The sequence below is a fragment of the Rhinatrema bivittatum genome, chromosome 7 (assembly GCF_901001135.1).
Source record: "Rhinatrema bivittatum chromosome 7, aRhiBiv1.1, whole genome shotgun sequence".
NCBI classification, from domain to species: domain Eukaryota; kingdom Metazoa; phylum Chordata; class Amphibia; order Gymnophiona; family Rhinatrematidae; genus Rhinatrema; species Rhinatrema bivittatum.
In genome coordinates, this window is record NC_042621.1 from 179,194,828 (window position 1) to 179,210,040 (window position 15,213).

General features: G+C 38.6%; 1 protein-coding gene across 6 annotated transcripts in view; it reads right to left on the reverse strand.

Moving 5' to 3' along the window:
* Window positions 1-15,213, reverse strand: part of ADK (adenosine kinase) — a 1,085,903-nt gene that overhangs the window by 794,104 nt on the left and 276,586 nt on the right. For all 6 annotated transcript variants that reach the window (XM_029609562.1, XM_029609558.1, XM_029609563.1 and 3 more), the window contains one exon: window positions 12,917-12,995. In XM_029609562.1, coding sequence (XP_029465422.1) covers window positions 12,917-12,995 — 79 coding nt within the window. The remainder of the gene's footprint in view (window positions 1-12,916; window positions 12,996-15,213) is intronic.

Genomic DNA, 15,213 nt, shown 5'->3' on the forward strand with positions numbered 1-15,213 from the left:
TGTGATATTGCACACTCAGTCAAAGCAGAGAGTTCACCTACTGTTTTACAGAGCTGCAACAAAAATACAATTTAGATCATAAGGACTATTTATTTTGCCTGTCTATAAATTACCGAAACACAAAGATTCACCCAAACAATTAAAAGCGCAGGTATAAAAAATGGAAACATACATATATGTGTATATATATAACAGGGGGAAAAGACCTCAGATTTCCCCACGTGCCTCTTTGCAAAAAGCAGGTAGGCACGTGATTTAGTAATCATTGGTCTAAAAGCGCCTCCCATCCAGATATTTTATACTTTCGTCTCTCAAATATTATGTATATTTTACTTTTTATATTTAATAAAATCTTGAAAATACAAGGTCTCTGGCTCTTATTTGCTCAATGCTACTATGGAAGTGCAAATTAATCCATGTTTAAAAGATAAAAATTCCTATTCTATAAGTTTAAGTTTCAAGAATTTATATTTTGCACCTAAGTCTGGGGCAGGTTACAATTAAAACATACATAAAAGAATTTGATATAAGCAAGAGCAGACTTATGAAGCTAAAAAGCTATAGAGTGGACGTTGGCTAGCATTTCACTGATAGCTACCTTCAGGGCTCTTCCTAAAAAACAACAATGCTTATTAAACCTCTCAATTTTCTTACATACAAAGGTCCATTTATCCACAGCACGTTATAGTTTCATTATTCAGTCAACTTTCCAAATGGAGAAACAACCCTCTAATGCTTCTTATAGAGCAAAAACTCAAAAGATGCACTCAGCATAGTTGCTTGTCCCAATCACCTTCTGACTTTATTCTTCACACTGCCCAATGGATATTTTGTCTGAATACTGTTGAGCCTTCCGGGCATAAATGCTGTGATAGAGTGTGGACAGGTTTTTTGTTTTGTGTTTTTTTTAAGAGTTTTTTTTGGGGGGGGTTTTAGCCACCCAATTGGATTGAACGGTTTTTATTATTCTGATTGGCTCTGGTTGAACCATGTGTTTCATTTTCACATATAAAGGGTGCAACGAGCATTTCCTAAGACTTTTCCATTAATAGAAAGATCTATGCATAAAACATTGTGTAAGTTGGATAAATTGCTGACTCTTCTGACACAGCTGACTAAAATAAAAAAAAAAAAAACACAAAAAAACACAATGTTAAAAACAAGTATTGATAGGCTGTCTGCAACTAGAGCTGAATTAGCCATGACACAGAAACAGAGAAATGACAGCAGAAATATTCTTTAAAAAAGCCCTAAAAACCTTCCACTTCAAAAAAGCGTTCCCAAACCTAAGTCATAATGTATCTCCCCCTACATATCCCACCTCAGGGAATGCTAAACAGCTGTTTTTTTGTTACATCGCTGTTTTTTGGGCCTCAGTACTGTCATGTTAGAATGAACCTCCTTGTGTTTTCTGCCAAACCCCCCCACCCCCTTTAACGGAAGAATTATGTAATGCTAAGTTCTATCATGCTCGTTTAACTGTATATGTTCATATTGTACCCCGCTCTGAACGTAGGGAGAGTAATAAATGCTTTCAAATAAATAAATAAATAAATAAATAAAAAGACCAAATGGTCTATCTAATCTGCCCAGCAAGCTTATGGTAGTATCTGCTGCGCCGTGCAGGTTACCCCCATACTTATCTGTTTCCCAGACCACAAAAGTCAGGGACCTTGTTGGTTACTGTCTGAACACAATTTCCCGTTAATTCTTGCCGTTGAAGCAGAGAGCATAGTTGGAGTTGCATAAAAAGTATCAGGCTTACTGATTAAGGGTAGTAACAGCCACATCAGCAAGTTACTCCCATGCTTGTTTCCCCAGGCCATAAAATTCAAAGTCCTTGTTGGTTGCTGTCTGAATCCAATTCCCCTTTTCCTGTCTCTATCCCTTTTGAGATATGGTCTCCAGAACTGAACACAGTACTCCAGGTGAGGCCTTACCAAGGACCTGTACAAGGGGATTATGACCTCCTTTATCTTACTGGTTATTCCTCTCTAGGCATCCCAGCATTCTGAAAAATGTTGTGTCTCCTCTTTTTACCTCTTTGGAAATTCTCTCTTCTGCTTGATATTTTGCTTTCCTGATTACTTTCTTAGTCTTCCTCAGTTTTAACAGATATTCTTCCTTGTATTCCTTTTTTTGGGAACCTTTATATTTCATGAATGCTGTTCTTTTTGCTTTAATTTTTTAGCCACCTCCTCTGAAGGTCTTTTTCACCCTCATGTGCATGTGGCTTTGAGAAGAACATAGGTAACATGATGGCTTGATTAAGATGGAAAGCTAATACTGCTTTAAGTAAAAACTTTGGATGGGTACGGAGCACTATTCTATTGTGGAAGAACTGCATATAAGAAGGATAATAAATGAAAGCCTGAAGTTCGCTGATTCTTCTGGCAGATATAAGAATATAAGAACATGCCATACTGGATCAGACCAAGGGTCCATCAAGCCCAGCATCATGTTTCCAACAATGGTCAATCCAGGCCATAAGAACCTGGCAAGTGCCTAAAAACTAAGTCTATTCCATGTTACCGATGCTAGTAATAGCAGTGGTTATTATCTAAGTCAACTTAATTAATAGCAGGTAATAGACTTTTCTCCTCCAAGAACTTATCCAATCCTTTTTTAAACACAGCTATACTAACTGCACTAACCACATCTTCTGGCAAACAAATTCCAGAGTTTAATTGTGCGTTGAGTGAAAAAGAACTTTCTCCGATTAGTTTTAAATGTGCCACATGCTAACTTCATGGAGTGCCTCCTAGTCTTTCTATTATCCGAAAGAGTAAAAAACCGATTCACATCTACCCGTTCTAGACCTCTCATGATTTTAAACACCTCTATCATATCCCCCCTCAGCCGTCTCTTCTCCAAGCTGAAAAGTCCTAACCTCTTTAGTCTTTCCTCATAGGGGAGCTGTTCCATTCCCTTTATCATTTTGGTCGCCCTTCTCTGTACCTTCTCCATCGCAATTATATCTTTTTTGAGATGCGGCAACCAGAACTGTACACAGTATTCAAGGTGCGGTCTCACATTGGAGCGATATAGAGGCATTATGACATTTTCCGTTTTATTCACCATTCCCTTTCTAATAATTCCCAACATTCTGTTTGCCTTTTTGACTGCCGCAGCACACTGAACCGATGATTTCAATGTTTTATCCACTATGACGCCTGGATCTCTTTCTTGGGTAGTAGCACCTAATATGGAAACTAACACTGTGTAACTATAGCATGGGTTATTTTTCCCTATATGCATCACCTTGCACTTGTCCACATTAAATTTCATCTGCCATTTTGATGCCCAATTTTCCAGCCTCACAAGGTCTTCCTGCAATTTATCACAATCTGCTTGTGATTTAACTACTCTGAACAATTTTGTATCATCTGCAAATTTGATTACCTCACTTGTCGTATTTCTTTCCAGATCATTTATAAATATATTGAAAAGTAAGGGTCCCAATACAGATCCCTTAGGCACTCCACTGCCCACACTCTTCCACTGAGAAAATTGTCCATTTAATCCTACTCTGTTTCCTGTCTTTTAGCCAGTTTGTAATCCACGAAAGGACATCACCACCTATCCCATAACTTTTTATTTTTCCTAGAAGCCTCTCATGAGGAACTTTCCATATTAGAAACTTGAATGAAGCAGACTCCATTCGTTCAAACAACGGCTTCATCAGTTGAGTAAGAACAACATTTAAGTCCTGTAGAACAGGTAATTTTACAACTGGAGGTTTTATGCCATATGCCTGTCATGTGCAAATTTGGTCATCTTGCTCATAGTTCCTTTCTCCAGATTGTTTATTAACATGCTAAACAGCACAGGTCCCAAAACATATCCCCTGGGAAACTCCACTAATGATCTTTCTCCATTTCAATATGGTCCTGCATAGGAGAGTCAAGAATAAAATGAGAAGCTTGAGTGTCAGCGCCAAGATGGTGGAGTGGATTACAAAGTGGTTGATTAACCAGAGACAATGAGTAATGGTAAATGGAACCTACTCTGAAGAGAGAACAGTGTTATGTGGAGTGCCACAGGGATCAGTTTTAGGATCGGTTTTGTTCAATATCTTTGTAAGCAACATTGCAGAAGGAACAGAATGTAAAGTTTGTCTATTTGCAGATGATACTAAGATCTGTAATCAAAGTGGACACACCTGAAGGAGAAAAGAGAATTAAAAGTAATTTAAGAAAGCTTGAAAAGTGGTCGAAGAATGGGCAGCAGGGATTCAACACCAAGAAGTGCAGAGTCATGCATCTGGGGTGTTGTAATCCAAAAGATCTGTATGTGATTGGGGGGGGGGGGGGGGGGGCAAAGACTATTTGCACGGTCTGGGAGAGGGACCTAGGGGTGATGATGTTTGGATGACTGCCTTCGGATCACTAATATGACAAGGTGATAGTTAAAGCCAGAAGAATGCTGGGCTGCATAGAGAGGAATAATCAGTAAGAAAAGGAAGGTGATAATACCCTTGGTACAGGTCCTCAGTGAGGCCTCACCTGGAATACTGTGTTCAGTTCTGTAGACTGTGTCTCAAAAGGGATAGAGACAGGGATGAGGCAGTCCAGAGAAGGACGACCCAAATGGTGTGGGGTCTGTATCAGAAGATGTATGAAGAGAGGCTTAAGGATCTGAATATGTATATCCTGGAAGAGAGGAGGAAGAGGTGAGACATGATACATACCAAACAGATACCAGAAAGGTTTTAATGAAGCACAAACTTTGAGCCTTTTCCATTGGAAAGCAGAGGCTAGAACTAGTAGTCATGAAATGAAACTCCAGGGGAGATGACTCAGAACTTCAGGAAATTTCTTCATGAAGAGGGTGGTGGATGCCTGGAATGCCCTTCCAGAAGAGGTGATGAAGACAAAAACAACAAATTAATTCAAAAAAGCTTGGGATAAACATTGTGGATCGCTAAAAGCTAGAGCATGGAAATGAAGAAAAGGGTGCATGGGGATAGCTTGCATGGAGTGACAGTTACTAACTAGTTTTCATGATTTTGACGCAATTGCAACATTGCTCTCTGCTTTAACGGTGGGGGTACAAGAGGAATTGGATTCAGAGAATAGTCAACACTGGGCCCCGACTTTTATGGTCCAGGATACTGATACGCAGACATTATGGAAAAAGCGCAAGACTGCTTCTATGGCCAAGTCCAAAAGCAAAGCACATTCAAGCAGCATTGTCTGAATTATCAAGGCTGTTCACCTTAAAAAAATATTACTAGTAGTAATTTTATGGGTTTGGCAGTAGTTTAGTTTTGATTTTAAACATTATTACCCTTAATATAAGGCTTGGAAGTAATCTACACAGAGCGGCAGTTACTACCATAAGAAGCTTGCTAGGTAGAATGGATGGACCGTTTGGTCTTTTTCTGATGTCATTACAATGTTACTATTGCAAAAACTGACCATTTAGTCCTACCCTCTGTTTCCTGTCTTTTATAGTTACCTCCGATCCCATGACTTCCCAATTTTCTGAGGAGTCTTATGAGGGAATTTGTCAAATGCCTTCTGAAAATCCAAATATACTTAACGAATGAGTCACCAATGTTTGCATGTTTATTTACACCCTCAAAAACAAAAAATACATTGGCATAGCAAGACTTCCCTTTACAAAACTTATGTTCACTCTCTCCCCGTTAAACTATGGCCATGTGGTCAGTAACTGTTTTTAAGAATAGCTTCACTCATTTTCCCAGCACAGACACTGAGCTCACCTGTCTATAGTTTCCCAGATTACCCCTCAAGCACTTTTTAAATATTGGCATCACATTGGTCACCACTCAATCTTTTGACACTGGCTGTTTTAAATGATAGGGTGCAAATCACCAGAAAGATCTGCAATTTAATATTTGAATTCCTTCAGAACTCTGAGGTGAATACTATCTGGTCCTGATGAATTTTTATTCTTTAGTCTGTCAATATGAGTTATTACATATCCTCCAGTTTCACAGTGATTCCATCTAGCTGCTCAGAGTTATCACCATCAAAAATGTTTCCCATGTGAGTATGACCTTCACATCCTCTTCAGTAAGACTTAATTATTAGTTTAGTTTTTCTGCTATTTCCTTTCCCTCCTTGACTTCTTTTACCCCTTGGTCATCTAGTGGCCCAACTGACTCCCTTCACAGGCTTTTTGCTTTAATGTACTTGAAAAAGTTAATTCCTGTTTTTTACCTCCATGACAAGATTCTTTACAAGTTCTGGAAACTTTGGCATAAGTTTTCCGTGCCAGATGCCATCCAATAATGTCACTCATGTGTGAAGACTGCCATCCTGCTTGTTCTTGGAGAACAGCAAAAGCATGCTCACGTACTTCAATGAAATGGGACTTCCAAAAAACAATGGTTGGCTGAACGTAAATTATGAGGTGGGATATAACATTTTAAAATAGCCTGTGCCCAGGGAGATACATTTAAGTCTAACAATTTAAAATCTATTACAACAATCTTGAATTTTATACACCAAGAAATTGGAAGCCAATGGAGTGAGTACAAAGAAGGAGATATATGATTTCTGAGACCTTTCCCAGTTAAAAGTCTCACAACAGAGTTCTGTATCATTTGAAAAGCTTTTAGCGAATTAGCAGGCAGACCAACTAAAGATTTACAATAGTCCAATCTATTAAGAACTAAAGCTTGTATAACATTTCTAAATTCAAAAGCAGGCAACAGGAGTTTTAAATGTCTCAACATAATGTTTAGCATACGAGAATTTAACCAGGGAGCTAATATGGGTCTTCACATAGAGCTCTTGGTCAAGAAAGACCCCAATATTCTGGATTGTGCTTGAAACTTTAATAGTAATGTCCTTGAAAATGAAGGAAGAAGGGGCATCAGACAATGGCAATCTACTCAAAATTAAGATTTCTGTTTTGTCCAAATTTAATAAAAAGGTGATGATGGGATAACCAAGATCTTATTGTTGAAAACCAAAGATTCTGCAAATCATTTGTTGCTCACCAAACTGGATTGGGTATAAAAATTTCACACCTACCCAAAATAAGCCAACTAAATTTAGGCAGTTCATGAAACTAGGCCCTTGAATTAAGGTGCTAAGAAAAGGAGATTTTCATTTAGGAAGATCGAAGCACCAACTGCTTAGGTTAGGCACCTAGATCTTTTGAATACTGGTCTGTAAGAATATTTCTTCTATGTGATATTTAGATCAGCATGTCATCCTAAATATTTCAATGAAAAAAAAATACTAGAGCAAATCATTTCCTACCAGAAATCCACATTTTAGGCCTATAAATTCAGAGTTGATCAAAATGTATTTCACAGGTTCAATCTTTGTAACAAAACAGCTGGTTTAGTCATCAAGATTCTCAAATGTAGATTTACTTGGGAATGAACTGCTGCAATGTACTTTATCATTTGTATTCAGTATGACTACTCCTGTATGGCATCTCCTGACACTGCCATCTCATGCTGAGATTCAGCATCTTTATACAATATATTTTTCTACTTTGTACAGTGAAATGAGCAGTGATTAAGCTGTTTTTTTTCCTGTTACAAGAAATTCTAATGCAAACCATAATATCTAACCCATAATCTATTTTCAAGAACAGAACATCACTTCAAGATTACGATGCAAGACTGTCATACATGGAATCTTTCTGCTTGGCATAATATACTTATAAAGCAGCTCCCCAATATATTCATAGGTCTCTAAAAAGTTTGTACATTTATAAAATTCTTTTTATAATTGTAATTTTAAAAAAATCACTATTTCAAACAATTGCCACGAAGTACTTATCAGTCATTCATAGTTACTTAACAGTTGCATTTTTTGATAATTTCTACTTACAGGGTAAGCAAATATGGTATCCATTCAAATAACTCTCTCTCCTGCAGAATGAGGCACAGCAGGCATTTAAATAAAACTGTCATCATCCAGGAACCAATCAGTTCAAATTACATACAGTTCCTCCCTCAACCACCATTGAATAACTTCATCCAATCATAAATGTGTTGCATATGGAGATTTATGAAAAGGCTATGAGGGTCAGCTATGGTATCAGACATTACTCACCTATATATGGGCCAATTTGTTTTTTAAAATTACATCAACAGGAGGGTCTCAAGATGCCGTGCATGGAAGAGGATGTTATTTTCTATCCTCCGGTCTACCTCCCAATGAATCCACCCCCAATTATCGATTTTGGCAGCCACCAACATTTTCTAAAGGATGATCGTCTGTTTAATATCTCTGCAGTTGCAACTACTCGTCTCGCTAGATGGGACACAGGTAAAGAAAAAGAGAAGGCCGGTACTGGCAAGATGGCGGATGCAACACAGATCCCTGATCCGACCGTGATATCGGAAGCAAATATCACTCTGAGTTGCAAAAAGCAGTGGTAACTGCGTTAGAACCTGACTTTAAGAAAATATTTGACAAAGTCAATGCCGTGACCGAACATATGACCGCCTATCAGACCCACTTTGTGGACCTCGAGCAGAGGGTTTCAGATAATCAGGACGCAGAGATAACAGCTACCGCCAAGCTCAACAGCTTGAAATCGCTATTGCAAAAACATGAAGACAATCTAGAGAGAATCTAGAGAGAATCTAGAATCTAGAGAGAATCACTCGAGACGTAGCAATCTAAGATTCGTGGGTCTCCCAGAATCTCTACTGGAGCCAGACTTAGCCCCATTTCTGGAATCGTGGCTGACAACAGAGTTGGAGCTCAGCAGAAAACGAGGCCCTCTGCAAATTAAACAGGCACATCGCCTGGGTATAAGGCGTGAGCATACAGAGAAGCCCCCAAATAGTTATAGCCAGGATCCTGGATTTTGTACACAAAATGGAGATACTTCAAGCAGTGCAAGCCGGTAAGAAGTTTACCTATGAGAACCAACCTATTTTGATATTCCAGGATTATTCATCTAAATTACCAGCCCTCAGAGAGAATTCTCCCCAGCTTGTTCACACCTTCATAAATTAGGCCTTCGTCTCTCGCACCCGGAGGCATGCTGGATAAACAAGCAACTACCAGAACGTGCCCATTGGCTCAACTCGGCAACTGAAGCGACAAAGCTGGTGGACCGACTTGAAGGAGAAAAGTATATTTCTACAGACCACTGAAGTAAGTTTAAGAACATAAAAAGTCCTTTTATTTTGACTTTTTGTGAATCAACATGCAATGAGATTTTTTTTTTTTTTAATCTCCTCATGGCCCTAAACCTTGATTGAATCGAGTTTAATTCCTTGCTAGGCTTTATTTGTTGAGGCAGCTTCACCACATAACTCTGTACCGGGAACACAGAGCTGAAATTGCCAGGAGAGTTTTTCTTGATGTTGGTGTTACTATCAGGAAGATAGTGAACAGGCACATATTTTCTTTCCCGTCATTTTTCTCTAATGTTAAGGATCTACAGCTATTCTAAAAAGACCTTTCACCCTGAACTCCTGAGGGACAAGTTAGCAGCAAACACTTCCTTTGTTATGACCCTGAACTGAAACTGAATCGGGCCCAGGATTCTCTCAGGTAAAATTTGTTCGAACTTCAACATAAGGAGGACAGAGTTATCATCAAACTCTGTACCGGGAAGGCAGAGTTCAGAGATCTGGAGAGAGCCGTGATGATGGGATTATTTTGAGGAATTTACGTTTATATTTAGTTAGTATCTCTTGATTCAATGACTGTCTTTTTTTTTTTTCTTTGATCGCTTTAGTTATTGAGTAGGGGGGGTGAAGGAGGCAATTGGGAGGTAGAGGCTCTGTAGGTGACCATCCTGGATTTGGGGATTACTCAAGCGAATGAGGGGATACTGGGGGGGCTTTGGGGGAGGAGGGTTTTGTTGCCCATTGCAATGGGATCTCTTCAAAACTACTGAACCTTGAGGACTAATAAGTTGGTATGGGTTAGACAGCAGTGGGAGACTTAGCTGGGAAGTTGCCCACTTATGGATGTTACTATTTATCTTACATTAGAACCCTATTTTTTTTTTAATATACCTTATGGGTAAACCACAATTAAAGTTAATCTCGTGGAATGTTTGTGGACTAGGTTCCCCTATCAAATGGCATAAGATTTTTTTTTTAATTCTTTATTTATGCATTTTAATTTAGAAAAACAAACTTACAGATCTTGTAATCATACAGAAGAAATACAATAACACTCATGTACAATAACAATATAATAGATTTATCTGTAATAAGAAGTAAATTTAGAAGAAATGAACGAGAAGTAGAAAAGAAACAAAGCGGTTAAAGGCAAAATATTTGAATTCCAAATAACAATTGAAATAAGATTACATCTATTTAATCTATTTATTCTGCCCCTGTTACCAAGGCTGGGGATTCTCGGGCTAAAGAATCCAAAAACAATCTTAATTGCATATCTTCAAAGAAAAGAAATTTCTGATTTTGATGTGTTATCTCACATTTACACAGGAATTTTAAAAGCATCTCCCCCCCCCCCCCCCCAGTTTTTCAATTTCTGCTTTAAAGGCAAGAAATTTTCTCCTTCTTAATTGTGTTGTTCTGGAGAGATCTGGGTAAATCCATATTGGTGCCCCATGAAAATTCTCCATTCTTTACCTCATATAAAAGCGGAAAACAGCATCTCTATCAGATGCAAAAACAAATGTTATATGTAATGTTGCTCTAGAAGAAATCACTGTATCTATAGTAGTTTCTAAAACTGCAGTCAGGTTAATCTGAGATTACTCTGGTTTTTTTTCCAATTTTCCCCTGTTCCCTTTTGATGAAATATAATATATTTTTGCAATTGTGGGGATAGATTCTTGAGGCATTAGTAAAACTTGAGAGAGATATTCTTTAAACATATCTAACGGTGGGGTTAAATCCTGTTTGGGAAAATTTAAAACTCTTAGATTTAAATATTTCAGAGAGTTTTCAATGGCTTCAAGTCTTTTATCATAGAGTATTTCAGTCTTCGTAAATCTCTGATAGCAACCTTCCATTTTTTCCACTCTTTGTTCAAGTTGATGTTTCTCCCCTTCCGTTTTATTCAATACAGTCTCGATTTTACTAAATCGTTGATTTGATACTTCTGTAGATTCTGTTAGTTTAACTATAGCTAACTCAAGAGCTTTGATAGCTGACCAGATGGAGTCCATCATAACCTCTGCTGGTTTAGATAACTGCAAAGAGTTTTCTTTTTGATTGTTGGATGCTTGCAACCCTTCCCCATTCTTGTCTCCATCTCCCAAAGGTGGAGGAGGCGTGCTTGGGGCGCCGGGACTAAGAGATGCCTCGGCCGGAAGAAAGGACACCCGCTCTGCGCCCGAATCTTCAATGGCCCTGCTCACCGGATAATTATTTATTTATTTAGGAACTTTTATATACCGGTATTAGTGGGGGACATCATACCGGTTTACATTTGAACAAAAGGAATTGAAAATATATATTAACAGGGAGGATGAACATGGAGAGGGTTGTAGTTGAAGATGCAATTGAACTTCCAGTCTAAGATGTAATAGATGAGATGGATCCAAATGCAGCACCGAACAATATGCAAGGAATAGAAATGGATAGAAACACAACCAGTACCCAAACCACACAATTTGGAAAATCCAGCGGTCTTTGGTGACCTGACGCCACTCCTTCACAAAATGTTGGATCCTTCCTCCTACTGGGAGAGTAGGAAACATTGTTCAGCGGCATCAAAAACTAAGCCCTGGTTTGGGCTGGGCCTGTTGTGTGGTTTTTCGTTGACTGTGTTCTTTTTGCCAAGGCCTGGCCAGAAGAGGCTATTGATGCTGACAAGTTTGGAAATTTCATAGTCTCATCTTTTTTTTGGTTTTGTTTCAATATATTTTGCTATTTTAACCCTTAAATAGGTATGTACCATTTATGGCCACACTCTCTCCAGCAGTATGCACTACTTTTATATTTTGCACATACTCCCATATCATCTGCACTGGGCCTTAGAGTCAGCAAGTAACCCTGTCTCAGTCCTATACTAAGATGGAGAGAGTACCAAGGCTATGTCCTTGACTTTCTATGTGCCCTGAATGCAGTTCCTCTCCTTTTTTGGGAATGGGGAGGGGGAAAGGGAGGGAAAGCAAGTTTGCTTACTGTAAATAATATTCTCTGTAGATGGAAGGATAACATAGCCATTCAACAATGCCAAACAGACCCTTCTCTCAACTCGGAGCTTTTGTTCTACCGAGCATGTGCGGATGTTTCCATGTGGTCAATGCTTTTTGAGGCCTTCAGTCAATTTTAGTGCAGGCAAGTATTTAGCACGGCTAATTCATTCTTTTATGGTAAGCAAACCTGCTTTCTTTGTCAACAAACAGGGTGGAATTTGCCATGACACATGAGAAGTCCCAAGAGTAGGGTTGCAGCTCAGGACTTATTGAGAAAAGCAACCTAGAACAGGCTGCACAAATCTACTTTTTCAAATTTACTGTTGCTTCTTTATAGATTGTCCAGATAGTAATGAGACATGAAGAGGTGCACAGCTGGCCAAGTTTCAGCTTTACAGATGACCTTGATAGGCACAGATCACAAATTTGCCACTGATAATCTATATAAAACCATTTCAGAATATTCTTGAGCAACACTTCTACAATGTCTTCCATATCAAGTGATTAACAGTAAGATAATGATCTGAAAGGGAAAGGAAGTACATTTTTACTACAACTTCTAAGAATGCCTTTTCTCTAGTATTAGTCTGCCATGATTCTTATATAGGTTCTTCAAATCAATGCAAAGAACATTTTTACTGTTATAGGCCAATCTTTTTCTTTTAATTAAAATGCAAAAATATAGTTATAAATAATACTTTTTAGCATGCAATTCTCACTCAGAGCATCAGTGGATGCAAAGCGCTATGTACATCTAAATTTTTACAAAGTCATAACAATCACATGAGAGTTTAGTCTTATCTTCTGAATTTATTTCATTTATTAAATGAAAAATACAGACCTGAGCCACTTTGACTGAATTCTGGGTAGAACCACCAGCATGATATTCCACTTTAAACTTTTTCACAAGTTCTTCAAACCTGCAAAATAAACAAAAACAACAGGGGCTGAGGAAGGGGTAAAATTCTGCTTTTTTAAAAAATAAAAACTAGGAGTAAAACAGCAAATGTACAGATTAAAGCTGTCCTAGAACATGTTATTTTTAACTAGACCTTCTGTTTTCGTTAGCTTGATTTGAAGGGCTAGTCCTTCAAATATACAAAATGTTTGGGCCATATATCATGAATATTATAATTAGCCACTGCCTGTACCTATTTAAATATGTTTAATAGAGGGCTGTGGGGGGTCTATAAGGTGGCTCGGGTACATTGTTTTGTTCAGGACCAATATGTAACCTTTAGTGCTAGACTTTATGAATCAGTTAATTTGATGTATACTTATACTTGTAATATTGGTTGGCAAATATGTCAGTCTGTTTGTATATGCCAAAAAGTAATAAAGTTAAAAACAAAAATGCAGACTTAAAAATCTACACATGCATAAACTAAATAAGGACCAAACAAACATGTGATAAATCACTTGATTCTCTTTCTACAGTAAGTGCAGTAAGAACATTACAAAAATGCCTGCTCCAGACACTATGCTATTTTGTTATAGTGAACTTGCAAGCCTTTCAAACATTTTCAATTGCCAAAATAAAAATCACGTGAATCGAGCCAGTAGCCCCTTCTAAACAAACCAGGGACAATTCCTCTACCTCACCACATATGCTCCAATATTATTTTTAAAAGTTTCTCACTTGCGAGAACAGACTTTTTTCATATGCCTATAGGAAAATATATAGTACATCTACTTCCAGTACTCGTATTTACAAAGCAGCTATATAGCTAATTACTTTGTAGCATGACCACATTTGGCTCACTAAATTTCCTATAAGTAATTAGTATAATTGAGAGAAACCAAATCATGTGACTTCTGATTATGCGCGAACCTGTGCAGACGCATGCTGAAGTAGCTCCCATGGGCCCGGTTAATTTTCATATAGTTCTTATATAAAGCATCTTTTTGTGTCTATCTTTGGATAGCAATGTGGGGAAGAGATGTCTCCTGGCCTTATGGGCTGATCAATCAGCAAAACCTAAGAGATCTAGCAGCAGGAAGCCAGCAGCGGATAAGCCTACCCTGCAGCATAAGCATGTTTCAAGTGATGCTGCTGAAATGATCAGGACAGTGATAGAACTGTTGGTGAAAATTTCTGCTAGCCTCAATACTAAGCTTAAAAACGGTGGTTGAAAAAGAGGCCAAGTTTGATTCAGCAGATAAAGAGCAGGACGAGCATTTGGATAATGTGAAAACTCATGTGAATGACCTGGAAGATTAGACTACAGACTTGCTGTAAAAGATAGAATCGATGGAGGAAAAGTCTTAAATTTCTTAGTGAATGGCAGGAGGAACTTAAAAATCAATAATGCCGCAATAACCTATGCATTATCGGTATCCCTGAAGAGGCAGAGAATGGGGATCTGGTGAGATTTCTGTCTACATGTCTACCTGAATGCTTTGGCCTACCCTATAAAAATGGCCAGAGAGTTACAATTTAAATTGTTTAGTCGGGCTTATGTGTCACCACAAGTGGCCTTCCAATTAACTATAGCTCCATCAGCTGGCTGCTTCCGTTGTGGGCATGCTAAGGGGACTCTGTCATGTATTCTGGACCTGTCCCCCTATACAGTGCTTTTGGCGCAAAGTGGCGGATTACATGGCTGATTTGATAGATTTTGCTTTTCCAGTCACCCTTCTCTGGCTGTTATTTGGGTGTGTATCCCCGATTCGGATACAAGATCCTGGCTCGCGCGTGCTTTTACGCAAAGCTTGTCTTGTGGGAAAAAAGGTGATCCTCTCAGGTTGGCAGTCTCCTGACAGCCCGTCCTTTTGGGCCTGGAGAAATTGTTTTCATGGAATGATGACCATAACCTGGCTTCCCGGACCTCCCCGCGCTGCAGGCGATGTTTTCTGACGGTATGGCAGAATTATCTTCAATCTCTCCCACATCGTGCACGCAGCCTTGTAGTGAATGATTAATCTCGATGCTTTGTCTATTACTTGGGTGGAACTATTGCTATGGCAGATGGTGGCTTCCTTGGTATTGTGTGGAACTCGGGGTGGGGTGGGGGGGTTGGAGGGGCGATTACTGTTTGTTTCTACTGTGATTATGGTTCTGAGGAGGGCTCAGGACCCTGCCTTCCTTAGTGTTGTATTACTATGGTTGTACTAAAAATTTAATAAAAAATGTTTAAA